Raw genomic sequence first — 15,592 nt, 5'->3', positions numbered from 1 at the left:
TAGCCCTGCAGACACGAGGGCTTTAGTACTTAGGGCTATATCTGTCCCTCTCCCTTTCTCTCTCATCAATCATGCAGGATCCATAGATAATGGATGGCGCTCATGGTGTTGCTTGTCTTTTACTGTTCACTGGCCAGACGGATCTGTTAACATGACCTATATACATTGGCGGGCTGTCATGTATTCAGACATGCATCGCTTAACGTGACATCAAACAAATGTGGGCTTAGTGCTTAACAGTCTGTTTCCCTTTACAATGTACTGATGTTTGAAATTTGTTTTGTATCTGTAGTTCATTTGCATCTGCCAAAGGAGGCTGAGGGCAGAGATGGACTTGGAGAGGCAATAAAGAAGTTACCGTGCAGCCTTCTGCTTTGCATTTGTGAGAGTGTATGTGGAATAGGCCTGTGCAATGTGCAATGACATGCTTCTATATTGCAGAAAACGTATGATGTTATAGAAAAACTATTATTAAAGATATCATAAGGTTAGGTTCTGAGGTTGCAGAGGTGAGGGTGTGGTGGTTCTTTCTTCTCCCCATATTCACAGTAAAGCTTCTAGCTAGCTATACTGTCATCCTCTTCTTTATTTCTATTTTAAAAATAGTTTTTAAGATAATCACTGTTTAGAAAAAAAAAAAAAGAAACATGGATGGAATGGAAAAAAAAAAGTGAAATGTCAATGAACACAATAATATTTAAGACATGGAAAACCATTGAGTTTAAAAACATTGAAGGACCATAGACTGTATAAATGATGTTACCCACTGTTAGTGAAGTCTCTTTATGAAGCCTTGATGAGTGTTTTTGCCATCATCATCTTGGTGTTGATGGTGAATGGCTTTATGAAACTTATACAAAATGGACCTAAAGTGTTCTGCCTTGAAGTGTGTGACTGAGCCCATAAATTCATCAGTATTAACAGAGGTCAAGTCCAAGGGGTTTTAGACTGAAAGTCTTTCACAAAACACATGGTCCCTGCAGGCTACATAAGCATCAGTCATTCTTTGTCACCTTGCCAGAGGGGATCGACTGCTGTCTTGGCCCACGACTAGCTTTGGAAGATTCAGCTATGTGAAGATAATTGGCACATTAAGTTACCAGTAACACTACGTGCAGAGCTTTTCTTATAACTTGTGCGGAACAATTCATATTCTCTGTTTAATCTTGATAAAGGTGATTTAATAAAGTACTGTAAAAGACTCTGTTGTGAAGGCTGATTGCACGTACTTAAGCTGTGTTGTAAAATCTTCACTTCGCCTGGGCTTGCCTCTTTGCTGCCCTGCTGCGTGTGTCAGACAAAGAGGAAAGGCTTCAGCGTGGGACAACAAAACATGATAGGGAACAGTTAGCTTTTTATTGTTTATTTGGCTCAGATGCACTGCCTCAATAGTAATTTTAGGGAAAACCCTATGAGATGTTTGCAAGATATGTGTCAATAAAATAAATGTCCTTTCTCATAATGTTTTAGGCATGTTCATGTAGCGTTTGTGTAGTGTGGTGAGAGGTTTTACAGCACACATGAAAAGATTATTTAGTTTTCTGTACCGGTATATGACACACGAGGATTTACACTGCGTAAAATAGTTCAGTGTTGCCTGCACATGTCAAAATGATCATAGATCCTTACTCACCTCTTTGTATACTGAAAGACATGTCAACACTTCCAAAACTACTTGAAATATAATGATGACAGACAGTAGGGCTGCACAATTAATCGTTAGAAAATCGCGATCTCAATTCATACTTATGTGCGATCTCATTTCTAAATCACAACGATTTTAAAAAAAAAAAAAGGAAAAAAGATGACGATTGTACCGCATTTTGATCCGGGACATAATTTGCATGAAAACAAGCACTCACTCTTCCTGCTCAGCAAATGACAAGGGCGGAGCCTTATACCACGTGATACAGAAGCCAGCTGGCAGGGAAAAAACAACGGAGAGACGAAGCTGTAAGGCCAAGAAAGTGACAGGAGAAAATCCGTCCCTGTCAACCACCCAAACATCAATAACGGGAACCTTATACAGCGCTTCCCTATACCCGTCGAACTCCCGCAGGCACAAAGAAATTACAGAGGCTATCACTTATCACCTGACCAAAGATATGGCTCCCATCAACACTGTGCAAAGCGAGGGATTTATGAAAATTATCAACACCCTAGACAAACGCTACACAGTGCAACTATTTTTCTATTGTTGCACTACCTGCTCTATACACGCAGTGTCGAGCAACGGTGGAGACGGAATTTCAAGCAGTACAACGTTTTGCTTCAATGACAAAATGTGAGACATTTATTGTTTTGTTATGTTTATTTATTGTTTTCATGTTCTGTCTCAACTGTTACGAAGTTGATGTGCAGTTAATAAGTGCAATAAATATTTATATTGGAGAAGAAAATCGTGAGAGAATCGTGATCTCAATTCTAAGCAAAAAAAATCGTGATTCTCATTTTATGCAAAATCGTGCAGCCCTAACAGACAGTGTGAGTCAAACAATTATTACAAGGTTAGCTTGGGCTGTTGTCACAATTGTGTCAAATAGCCTTGATATAGCAAAATCCAGATGGATCAATACCGTATAAGAATCTCTTTTCTATCTTCCACCTGTGTTTGGTGTTACTAATCAAACTGAGAGGTTTCCTTTGCCCCCTCCCATTGGATTCAGTCAATCTCACTATTGACTGGTGTAAAGCCTCTTTGCTGTGCCATTTGGAGACATTAGGAGATGAAACAAGGTCTCAAACACCCACTCTAACACCCTCCAACCCAGCTATGACCTGTCAGACTCATATTATATTAATGTTTTCATAAATAGATGGATATTTTTTGCTTTATTTTTCACTATTAGAGACAATTTAATTGCACAAGGTGGACCACACCTTTGTTTTATGCTCAGTGTCTTCTACTATAATCTTTCATATGCAAGTGATACGCAGAGAAAGCATACATTTTTATCATTCATTACTGTGTCTCTGTGCGCAGGTTAACTTTGTGGCATGTCAGCTGTTTGCCCTACTGATGGCTGTTTGGTTTCGGATCTACCTTCATCCCAGTAAGACCAGTCCCTTCATCAGACATGTGGTGGCCACTCTTTTGGGCTTCTACTTGGCTCTCTTCTGCTTTGGCTGGTGAGTCACCCCTCTGTTTATCCCGCAGCTCTGTTCTTGTCATCAGTGTGCTTTCAGACTCTGCTCCAACCTTCCTTCCTACATTATCACTTTAGTGACTTTGTTTTCCTGCAAACAGAGGGCATGTCCCAGTTTCATGTTATGGCTATGTGCTTTTTATTTGACTTTACTTATGGTTCAATTATCAGTATATAGTATGTTATGTAATGTTATATAATACAAGAAATGTTATGTAATGAAGTGTTCATTTCTACTTAAGTTATTTTTCTACATTTCCCAGAATGCTTCTTCCTAAATCAGGACGTACGTGAACAGTTCACCCTCTGCTGGTTTTCCTAAACTAGCATTCATTTTTACACGTAGGTAGTGACTTTCTATCAAAACAAGTCGTTTTGATAGAAAGTCAGCTTTTAAAAATAGTGACACAGACACCCACATTTGCTTCTTGTTTGGGTTTCGTCTGTCACAGAAATTAAGCCAAAAAAAGCTCGACTCCCAAACCATTTTGGATTTCATCCCTCTTGCAGCAGTACCCATTTTCCAGTGTCATGGTTTCCGTTGGCCTTTGTTGTCCTTGTAAATATGAATGCGTGCCAAACGTTAAGTCACAACTTGAGGTGCGCCTTGGCGTTGTTTTGGCTTTTCGTGCACCCCCTTACACACACGCACATAATTTTTTATTTTTTTTTAACCTGGTGTGTCCAGGGCATTTTGGATCTGTGCAAGCAGGTCAGAATCTACTTGAGTGTAGAGATGCCAAATGGTGCCAAATGGCAAAGAAGGAGATTGGTTTTAAAAAGAAACCTCTCTGATGGCTTTCTTTCCAATGTCGTTTTCTGGTCTATTTGAATTTCTTAATCACCTGCAGTGTTTATTCTGTTTAAATTGAACTCTGGTTCATTTTCCTGTTGGTGCATTTCATTTATGCAGGTGTGAACACAGTAATCACACCCTGGTGCTGACCAAAACAATTGCACCAAGACCCTTTGAGGAAGTGGTCTCAGTGCGTTTCAAAATGAATTTCACAGCGGTTCATTTATGGCGTGAATGTGATTTGACCTTGATCCTAACAAGCTACCAGGTGTACGTTACAAGGTTGAACTAAAACAACTTCCCAAAGCCACGTCTGCTTTTTCCTCCAAGATGCAGCAATGCACTACAGATGTGCAAAGGTTCGTATAAGCTACCAACTAACCACAAAATGAACGTAAACGCTCCGTGTTCTCCAGTAGTCTAGAACATTTTCACGTGGTTTGTAGTGATGAATTTTGGTTCGCTTGGAGTGCACTTGGATTTTTCTTTGTGTGAAGAGAAACCAAACAAGGGAGAGAGATTAAAAGTTAACAAATTCATCAGCTGATTCACACTAGAGTAAACAAACTATAGGTGTGAAAAACAAAATGTCACTGCTGGTTTTTACTCTGTTGCTTTAAGAAAATTCTTACCCTACTACCTCTACTGCACACAAATGGTTTACAATGAATGATAACCCTCAAGTGTCGTGCTCATATACAATAAGATTGTTGCTAAAACTACTAAAATGCTCGTCAAACACTAGTAAAAATCTGTTAGCGTGCAAAGAAACCAAATAATCAGTTAAACTGAATACCACAGTGACACTCTTTGGTCTGCCTATGGCCTGATTATTGTAGTTTATTTGTGTTGATGTTACTATACCAAAAATGAAACCAGACTTCCTGCATATTTGTCGGTGGTTGTTCGGAGGTTAGGTTTGATAGTACGATTGCCTCATTCGTTATTCCGGGCTTTTTTTGAATTCTGTACTCATTTGTTTGCCTGCTGTTTGCCTGCCATCGTCTTTGCACTCCCTTGTCACTTCTGCCACTACCTTCACAGCCCTTCATGCCAAAGCAAAGTAATCGATTGGGTAGTAACTGCTGTCTCATTAGGAAGCTGTTGTCCTGTATTAGACCATCTACTGTACCTCTGGCACAGTGCCACTGTGTGCGTGCGTGTGCATATATAGCAAACACAGGAAACACTTGTTTCCTCCTAATCAGACTTCAAGCTGCACAGCAAGTGAGAAAGTGATAGCCAGATAAAGTGTTATCTGATCATCACACCGATGGGGTCTTATGTCACTTTACCAACAGACTGTTTATGCTGCATGACTGAGCTGACACCAAGCTGCAGATGGATGATAGTCAATCATATAGTATCAGAAACACTCTCTTTATGTACAGTGACATGAAAAAGTATTTGTTTTGGTTTCTTTTGGATATTTGCCACACTTAAATGTTTCAGATCATCAAACAAATGTTAATGTTAGACAAGGATAACCAAAGCTGATGGATGTTGTCAGCCTGGTGGGAGGGTGGTTGGCATGGTAACCCAACTTTGTGAACATTCTCAAATTGATGCTATTGGTGCCACTACTAGAAATCTGTTTGATTCTCTGTGACCCTGACTTCAAAGTCAAGGTCATATGACTGCAAGGTCAGAGGTCAAGTTTTCTTAAAACACTTGTGAATCCAAGAACTCAAGAAGAAAGTCACCTAGAAACTTCAAACTTAGACCACAGGTGCATCTACGTGGAGGGTGAGGGGTAGCACTAGTGGCCTTTAGTATTTTAAAATGATGATTTCATTTATTAAGGGAAAAACGTTATCCAAAAATAGAACCAAAATAGAAAATCATCAACATCTGTCAGTCTGGAAAGGGTTACAAAGCCATTTGTACAGCTATGGGACTCCAGCCGACCACAGTGAGAGCCACTGTACACAAATGGAGAAACCATGGAACAGTAGGGAACCTTTACAGGACTGAACAACCTATGAAAATCACTCCAACAGTGCATCGACAATTCATCCAGGAGGTCACAGAAGAACCTGGAACAACTGTACGTCTTACTAGTCTCAGTTAAGGTTGGTGTTGATGATTCAACCTTAAGAAACAGAATGGGATCCATGGGAGTGTTACAAGGAGAAAACCAATGCTGACCAAAAAGAACTCAAAGGCTCATCTCACATTTGCCAAAAGCACAATGGGATGGTATTCTGAGAACTGATGAGATACAAATTTAACTTTCTGGAAGGTGTGAGTCATGTCACATCTGGAGTAAAACTAACATAAAAAGAACATCGTACCAACAGTCAAACACGGTGGTTGTAGTGTGATGGTCTGGAGCTGCTTTGAAGCTTTAGGATCTGAATGACTTGCTATAATTAATAGACTTATGAATTCTGCTCTGTACCAGAAAATCCTGAAGGAGATGTGTGGACATATTATATCTGGCAGCCTAATCAGTTTAATGTAAGTTTTGAAGCTGGCAACCACAGATGTTTTCAAAATTCAGGCAAAACACAGGCTGTGGTTATCCATGTGGATGCACTGCAATTTCTAAATCACAAGGCCCCGTGGCAATAACGGTCCCAAGTGGACTTAAATTTATTTTTGTAAATGAACAGCATTTGACTATGTCTTCAACCACAGGCTACTTGGAAAAGTCGTCTCAAGCAAGGCTGTGGAACTTATCATCAGATACTGGCAACAGGGGAAGTGTAGTTATAAAGGAAGTGAAACACCGACTTAGTCCGACAACACAAGAGATGTGAGCAAACTTCATTTTTTCTGGCCAAAACCAGTCGTCTATTTTAGCACAAAGGTGCCAAATAGTCACTATTTGATATTTACCTCTGTGAGCGCCCGCCAAAGAGTTTTATTGTCTGCAGTAATTAGTAGGTAATAAAAAGACTATACACCCATAGAAATGTCATTAAGAAGATACGTTTTATGGAGGTAATATATAGCATTTATTGTACTTGGCTCAGTATTCCCAGTTAAGTGTTTTATGTTGCTGAGACTGAATTAGCCGCTAATCACAGGGTAAAAAGGTTGAACTTGACAAGTGGAATTGGTGATAAACATGTAATGTAGAGGAAGGAAAGGGCATTAAATGCATGAATGCATCAATAGTTTTTTGGGGTTTTTTTTTTTTTTTTTTTTTTTTGGGTGTATGCTTTTATTCAGGGGGGCATTCGTCATGGCTTTCATAGCACACAGACATTCTGCTGCTGCTCTGTGTTAGAGCCCTCGACTGCTGGTCTTAAAGGAGCTTCCTTCCAAATGCTCCAGGCTGACTGGTTTCTTTTAGGTTGCATTTCCTCTCTGCCAGAAACATACGCTTTTTCCTCAATGCTGCTGGACAAACATTTGGAACTGATTATTTAGTACGTTTCAGGCAAACTGGTTGGAGTCTCTTTGTATAAGAATTTTATTGCCTTTTCCCCTCTTGGACTCTTAACCCTTGTATTTTCAGTTAATTCCATTCACCCACCCCTATGATCTCTTGTTCCTCGCCAGCCCTGATAGACGTGTTGTCTTTGTTGAGTCACAGCTAACACACTGTGACATCTCTCCTCTCCTGGAGGGCTTGACGTCTGTAGGATCACACACTGCGCCCTTCAAAGATCCATCCGGTAGCTGCTGCCACTGCACAAAGGGAGAGAGGTGGATATATGGCAGAGTTGGTTTAATATCTTGTTAGTACGTGCTGTTACTAACATGTTAATTAAGAACATAGTGTGATGTTATGGTCACATTCCCTGCCCTGTGACTAAAGATGACACTTTACTAGTTACAAAGGTCTGTCCTCACATGGTTGCTGGTGTGCCTATGCTTTGTAATGCTGTAATTTCCTCTTCCTTACAACTATACAGGTAGATAAATAAACAGTGGTATTTATTATTTGTGGTATCTGTCTCTCTACAGGTATTCCCTTCATTTCCTGGTCCAGAGTGGCCTGTCTTACAGTGTGATGGTGTTTGCTGGGCTGGAGAACATGCACAAGTAAGAAGAAAACTCACAAACCTATAAAAAAAATCTGTTTGATTTAATAAACCCTGAAACCAAAACTTGAAGTTTGCTGCACTTGTATCTTGTCATTAATGGACTGTTTTAAGTCTTCATGTGCTTTATCTGTTTAGGGCTCATAGGCCTAAGTCACACTGATACTGATTCTGCTCCCGGGCTTCCATCTGTGTCCATGCCTCATGAAGACAAACACACACACTCAGACGCACAGGCATATTCACATTAGCTTAGATGTTATTTTTGCTAGAATTCAAGGTTATGAGTGCAGGTGTGAACATTGGATGTTTCCCCCTGGGAAGATCGCTCTAAATAGATACTAAGGAAATATTCATCACAACAGCTGCTCTCAGAAAGAAAAGGCTCCAAACCCAGTGACAGAATGGAAATGACAACTTTGGTTAACTAGATGAGTAACACGTTTTGACATGCATCACCCTTTGCAAGAGGTTCAACTCTTATTGTCCTTTGTAGCCCGGTGTTGTGTCTTTGCAGGTTGGTACATAAGTGCAGTCCACTCCCTCTTGCGGTAACACTTATGAAACCTTCACCCGCATTATATTTTTTACATAACAAATTAGTTATTATCAGTCTAATAAGCTGAGATCGAGCTGTGGGTTTGTGCCAAGTGGCTAGACACGTCAGTCTGAACTTTAGATCGCAACCTTTGTTCTTTGAACTATTTCTAACATAGCAGCTTATGTAAACTTTAAAATATCTCAACACATAAAAGTGTGCCACTGGTCAAACGTTTACCTTAACGCCCTCTTTTCTTTTTTTCAAAAACATGTCTGCAGTAATCAACCTAAGGAAATAATCTTTTGTCCCCTTTAATGGAGGCTTGCAGTGAATTATTATAAAGCTAAATACACAAATTTTTTTTTCCACTGTGAAACTTCAACCTGCCATGAAAACACTGAGGGCAAATCGACAATATTCTCCAGTGTATAAAAAAAAAAAAAAAGCCAATCCATAGAAGGGGACATAAATGACATCCTGGATTTCAGCTGCCATCTGTGAAAGATGGGGAAATCTAACGAACACATACACAACATACAGTGAGGAAGGTCAAGCATACAGGGAGCTCAGTATGACAGCTTTTTGGGTCTAAGTGTGGATCGAACCCAAGTCTAGCTGTAGTCTGACTAGAGGTGCTTTGTTTAGTTGTTGGCATCATATTTTGTACTATTCGTCACGTGAGCTCCAGATCTCTTTCACTCCCAGCTCCCTGCTGTCTTTGACGGCTCACCTGTTGGATGTGGCAAGCAGACGGGGAATGTTCTAGATGCATTCCAACTTGCCTCGAGCGTGAACACAGCACTGCCTGCTGGTTGACGGCAAAGAGGGAGAACTGTGACATTGTTAGATATAGTGTAACTAATGAAAGAGGCTATCGGAGTAATGAAAGAGCCCACTTACAGGGATACTGGCAGTAAAAAAGAATTGTAACAAGTCAGACTTCTACAGAAATGAGAGAAAAACTGCTGTCTTGATGCAAATGTGTTGGTACCTGATCTTTATAGTTTTCAGCTTTTGAGCCTTAAAATGAGGTAATTGTATCTAATTGGCTCTTTTACAGCATGTAGCTACTTAAAGCTGTTTAATCAATTGGGTTGTTTTTCTTTATTTTATGTGTTTTTCTTTTCTTTTTCATTTGTTTTACTGGCCTCAAGAGACATTTTCACACATGAGCTGTGGGCCTGAGCTATATGTGAGAACGCAATTTTCTACTTCAGTTTGATTTGATATCAAATGGTCTTTGCCCTGCCAGCTCCCTAGTTTGATGTCACCTTGAACCCTTGTGAGAATCGAGTATAGTCTAGAGAATTCACAGCCAGCCAAGAGCACTTAATGTATCCTTCCACCTGCACACTCTCTAACCAGGCAGCACCTTCACCTAAACCAAACAAATGACACATAAGTCTGGAACTTATGTGTCATTTGTTTGGGGAAAACATAAAGGTAAAGAGATACTGGCATGATGCATATTCTCCCTGTGCTTGTAGGTTTCTACTGGATATTCTCACTTCCTCCCACAGTCCAAAGACATGCACAGTAATTGGTAACTCTAAATAGGGCGTAGGTGGATGCAAGCTAGGTAAAGCACTTAAGTGTGGAAAAGGCGAATATAGTGTAGCATGCATTGAGTGGTCATTAAGACCAAAAAGGGTCTGAATCCAAGTCTGTTGCATCCGTCTGTTCATGAAACCACTTTGCTACCCTTTAAACATCTGTAGCTCCAGTGCTAGCCAACAGAGTTAAGGAAATTTGATCTCTTTTTAAATTGACTGTAAATCTAAGGGTGACATTTGTATGAATTACTTCCTCAAATTTGCTTGGCCTACTTTTAGTTTTCATTTCTGTATATACACCGTGCACTGTATCCATACCTGCACCTCCAGTGTGGCTTGACCTGTCTACCGCTGTCCCACAGCGGGAGACCAGCCTGCTTTAGTCTCCAGGCTCCATCTGATGCCTTGAGTGGAAATGAAACACCCCCTTCTGAGCTGTAAATTACACAAATACAAATCAGGTGATGATAAGACAGGATCCCCACTGGGCTCAGTACAAATATAGCCGGTCCTGCATATATAGTTCACATCCTCACTGATAAAATGTGGCTGCACACTTCTACTGCAGAGTGCTGATCCTGGCAAAATTAGGGTTTTTGATAAAGATCCTTTTTTTTCCTTTTTTTTTTTTTTTTTTTTGTGGAGTCAAAAGAAAAATTCCCTTTTGTGTTGCACTAAATCACTAAATGTGCACTTTCTTGCATACAGTCTAGTCTTTTTGTTAAAAGCGAGTGTAATTTCTGCCAGTGCAACTGAACAATGTACCTCACTCCAACGCATCAGTAATATGTTTTAAGTGGGCTTTCTCCAGGTGCGCCTGCCGCCTCTCACGGATAATTGGTGATTTTTATCTCGGCTGTCAGTGTCAGAATAAGCGTTAGTAGTCATTCTCTTTGTGTCTGCTGTGTGATGGACTGGCGACCTCTTCACGATTTACCCCTCTTCTTTTCCCCAGCTAGGACAGACTGCAGATGCAGATTTCAGTTTTTAATTCAATGCTGGATGACTGTTCAGGCAACAGTGGCTTACCTCTTTCCCTGACAAACACTTGACGACCTCCGCTGCACCCATAATGACGAGTCATGACACCTCAGAATATATAATTAAAGATGTAGGTTGACCACCATCAAAAAATAGTTTCCAGGTTTTTCCAAGGATAGCTGCACAGGGAGACCCCGCCTTCTCTAACTTCACTCATTTTGTAAAACCCCGTATGGGGGCTCAATAAAATGTGTATATTTTCACCACATCTGACGCATGTGCAACGATACACGGAGCAGATATAATATGGCGTTCACACTTTCTTGGGGACAAACTAATCTACTCCTTGCAAGTTTTCAAGGGGTAAAGAGTTTTGTCATTACATAATTTCATTGCATTTGTTTCTTGCCACCGGTATTTACCAGCCAGTGTGACAGATAGCCCTCCAATATTTACTGACCAAATGCAGAGTCTTCCTACTAATCTACTGCTTAGTGGGTGTTAATTCTGGACCACGTATGAATGAAGCCTTGAGAAATATTATGTGAAAGCGTCTGACGGACAGAATATTGTCAATTTATGCAAGAGAATAATGAAACCAGCTTTGAAAAAGCTACAGGCAGCGGTGTGGGAATCTTAGCAACATTGCAAAGAGCCGTTTGGTCTCCTATATGTGCAGAATGCTGAAAGAATATTGTGTAAACTGCTTATACCCTCGGATGAGATGCCAAGTGTGGGCTGTATACAAATCTCTGAGAATAAAAAAGGACTACGCAGTGATTATCACCAGTTTACTGTGCTTTGTCTGTCTCCTCTAAGGGTTTTGTGATTAATAGGAGTGTGCAATTGTAGTGTTTGATTGCTTCTAGAGAAATGGCTCTTGAAAGCTATACAAATGTTTCATACTGGAGAAGTACGAGTGCCTTCTTTTATTTTGTTTCATACGTGCTTGGCAGCAGATATCAGGTGACGTCTTGGATACAGTAGGCTGTGAGAATCAAGAGGTCCCGTTGTGGCTTATCTCCAGCACAGCATTGTTGTAGCTGGTATGCTGTATTGCTTCTCAGAGAGGCACAATCCTCTTATTGTTGACAGCGGAGGGATGCTATCTGGCTAGCTTTGACTTGAGCTGACTCTGCAGCAGCTTTGTGTTAGACCCTTTAGCGCTGCTCTGTTTTTGGGCCTTGTCTTGAAAGGTCGTGTTGTCCTCCGTCTTCCCTCCCTGACAGAGACACATTGCTGGAGCCTTCTCTGCCCTTTTGTCCAGTTTACGACCCCCCCCCCCCCCGCTGCATAGTTCTGCTCTGTTCCTGAGGCCACTGCGTACTGTGCTGTGTTGGGGGGGGGGAAATCTTTGTTCAGCCACAGAGATCAAAACAAAGAGATGAAAGTTGTTTTTTTTTTCTCCCCAGAACTCTAAAATGAACTGTTTATGTTGCACATATCAAGGTGCTGGTCTGAAAAGCTCCTCGTTGCTATGTTGAATAGTTGAGAACAAGTCGTACCCAAGTTTCTTAGCTGTTTTTGTGTCTGACTCTTGTGACTACTACTTTATTTCTTTTTTTTAAATGTCACTTAAATGCAGATAAAATCTAATAATTTTTTCTCTCTGCTTCTTTTCTGTGTAGATACTGCTTCATTGTAACACTGGGCTATTTGATATTGTGTCAAATCACACGGGTCTACGTTTTTGACTACGGCATGTACTCTGCAGATTTCACAGGGTAAGCTAACACTAGAACTCTTTCATCCTCATTTTTCACATTTCAAAAGAATGCTTTTCGTTGTACAGCCCATCAGTTATCCATTTTCTGAAACGAGCTATTTCGAATGCTTTCCTTTTAAGACCACGCTCTCTTTAAGCCCAGTTTGATTGGCTAGCCCTTGCATATACAGTGTGTTTAAAGATCAGGTGTGTGGGGCATCTGTGAACTGTATGCCTGAGCTGACCAAATTTTAAGAATAATCCCCTCTCTGTCCTCTCTAAAGTCTGAGGAAAACTGTGTGTTTTGAGTAGACTGAAGCCTGAACGTTTGGCTCACGGGGATTACTTGTGTGCTGACCTCAACATTTGAGACTTTGCCAAATGACAGAAAATGAGGCATAATCGGTGCACTTTTAAGATATTTTGGACCTTAATTTAACATTAAAGACCTTCAGTGATTGAGCTTGAATCCCAAATGGACTACAAATGACGCTAAAAGGAGAAGTCGTCGATAAGAATCGGCCGTATATTGGATGTGACTCGAGCTAAATGGATACAAGACTGAGTCCCACTGCTCATCTGTGTCCGCACGAGGACGTCGGCAGGGACTGCAGTTCCAAGTGGCTGGTTCCCATTTCTCCAGACAGTCTGACAGTTTGAGCACACAGCCCGCACTCCCAGCAGGTTGGGGGTGGCTAGTTACTAAGCAACCTAATGCAAAGCCATACTTCCTCTGTGAGATTTCACTCCTTCAGCTACATCTGTTGTCCCTCTGTTTTCGCTTAAAATGTCAAAATCACATGTTTTCTTAAATGTCATTGTACCTCCCACCCCAGCCAAATGTGCTTCGGAAAAAGGGAATTTTATTTAAGGCCAGTATTCAGATTTTGGACTATTTTGTTTCCTTACTATGTTTCTTTCGGGCTAATAGGGGAAATGTCTAAGATAGGTTTAATTAGAGTAGTAGTGCATATTTATTGAGTTAATCCATTTTTTGCATATTACAAAAACATTTCTGCACTTTTTGCAGAAATACACAATTTCTTCCAATTTCTTTGCTGAATCTGCAAAAATGCTTGATGCCAAAAGATGAGACAGTTAGGCATAAAATAGTAGTTTTGCATCAATAAGGTGATTCCTAAAGAGCTATTAGCTGAAAACTTGAAATATTTTGGCATGGTGGTCAGTGTGTGCGTGGACAAGTGGAGGGCAAAACGTTGCAGGCCTAAAAAACCTATCAAGAAAGCTTGCCTAAGAGAATTTAGGTTTTATTAAAGAATAAAGGTGGTCTTATCAAATATCGACTTTCAGGCTGGTTAGTATTATACAAACTGTTTGTATTTATATACTGCATTTCCATGAATCTCTGCAACTATTTCTCTTCTTACCAAAATATAAAGAAATGACATGTGGCTCAAGACTTTTGCACAGTACTATAGGTAAATAAAGCCTCATTTACATATTAATCCGTAAAACGTGCAAGATAAAAAAAATAAAAAAAATAAAAAAATTGGCTTAAGTCTCATAGTAACATCCCATAGTTGCAACTTTTACCCAATTGGCCTTTAAAGAGCAAATAATCTCTACCCTGTGGCTTATTCTTCCGTTTGTAGCTCAACTTCATGCCACCAGCAGCTTTCATGTATAAAATTAATCCAGAATGTGCTGATGCAAGCACCAGGAGAGGAGCTGTGTTTTTCTGAGTTCAGGCTTATACATATCCCGCACTGATAGAGAATACCATTAAGTCGGGATAAGGAGGGCTGACCAGCACAGAACTGGAGAAAAAAACAACAACAGGAAGTTTAATAAAGGCTGCCGTTATCCTGGAGGAAACTAGCCATTGTGAAGATACTACCACTCAGTGTTTGCACTGTTATTGGAAGATTCCACATAAAATATCAAACAATAGTTGCTAAATGAATACGGGATAGCAGCCAGGCAGGAAAACTCAGGACAAAGGTTTAGTGCATGAGGAAATGTATGTATCCTAAAGTCAGAACACTGAGACTTAAATGTGCTGCGTGTTTGTTTTTTGGTCTGTTTGGGTTTTTTTTTAATGTTTACTCTGTCTTTAGGCCCATGATGGTTATCACACAGAAGATCACCAGCATGGCATTTGAAATCCATGATGGTAAGGACAAGTGTCGTTAAAGCCCGTGTGTCTCCAGTGTAGTGTGCGTGCGTGTGTGTGCATACTTTGAAAAAAAGAAGTGGCAGATGTGACAGAAGTGAAAATGTCAGTTCAATTCTCTTTGGAGTGTGAAAACAGATCAGATGGCCACATTTCTGAGCCAGTTGTCAGTTCCTACAGTGGGCTACTGAACCAGAAGGAGAGCATAAACATAGTTATATAATGGAGCAATGACCAACTTTGCATTGTTTTTTTTCCCCCTCCTCAACCGTTAAGACTTTCTTTAATCCCAAATCTAATTAAACTAGACTTTGTGCTTTTGTGCTGTCCAAAAAGTCAAGTCAAGTCAAGACAAGACATGTGATGGAACAGCCCCGTGTTACATTGTGACATACTGCAGAGCCTGTGATTATTTCTTTGTTTTTTTTAAGGTAACACAACTTTAGTGGACGTGCAAAAGTCCAATTTGTCTTCCTGTGGCTGACCTGCATTTGACTCTCCCTCCACTCCTGGAACAAATAGAGACTTTGCTGATATAATTGAAACACCACATGTGCCAATGAGGAGTAAATAAAGATCCAGAAGTGAAATCATGTTTAAAATAGGAACACCTAACCGAGTATCAGAGAGGTACTCACAGCTGTTTAGCGCCCACTTGGTGGCTTAAGTCACCTCAGTGTACTGACTGAACACAGTCATCAGTCTAATGACAATTTGGATGATGTTTACTTGAATAGTGTG

General features: G+C 40.4%; 1 protein-coding gene across 1 annotated transcript in view; it reads left to right on the top strand.

The window, feature by feature from the left end:
* The window catches only part of mboat2a (membrane bound O-acyltransferase domain containing 2a), a 42,288-nt gene that overhangs the window by 16,939 nt on the left and 9,757 nt on the right, over window positions 1–15,592 (top strand). The window contains exons 2-5 of the mRNA XM_005723919.1: window positions 2,984–3,129; window positions 7,861–7,938; window positions 12,641–12,736; window positions 14,796–14,851. Of these exons, the coding sequence (XP_005723976.1) occupies window positions 2,984–3,129; window positions 7,861–7,938; window positions 12,641–12,736; window positions 14,796–14,851 (376 nt within the window). The remainder of the gene's footprint in view (window positions 1–2,983; window positions 3,130–7,860; window positions 7,939–12,640; window positions 12,737–14,795; window positions 14,852–15,592) is intronic.

This window comes from Pundamilia nyererei, unplaced genomic scaffold, assembly GCF_000239375.1.
Source record: "Pundamilia nyererei isolate P.nyererei 1_Seehausen unplaced genomic scaffold, PunNye1.0 scaffold00010, whole genome shotgun sequence".
NCBI classification, from domain to species: Eukaryota; Metazoa; Chordata; class Actinopteri; order Cichliformes; family Cichlidae; genus Pundamilia; species Pundamilia nyererei.
Note: the sequence above shows the minus strand (reverse complement) of the source record. Positions and strands in the feature narration are given on the sequence as shown.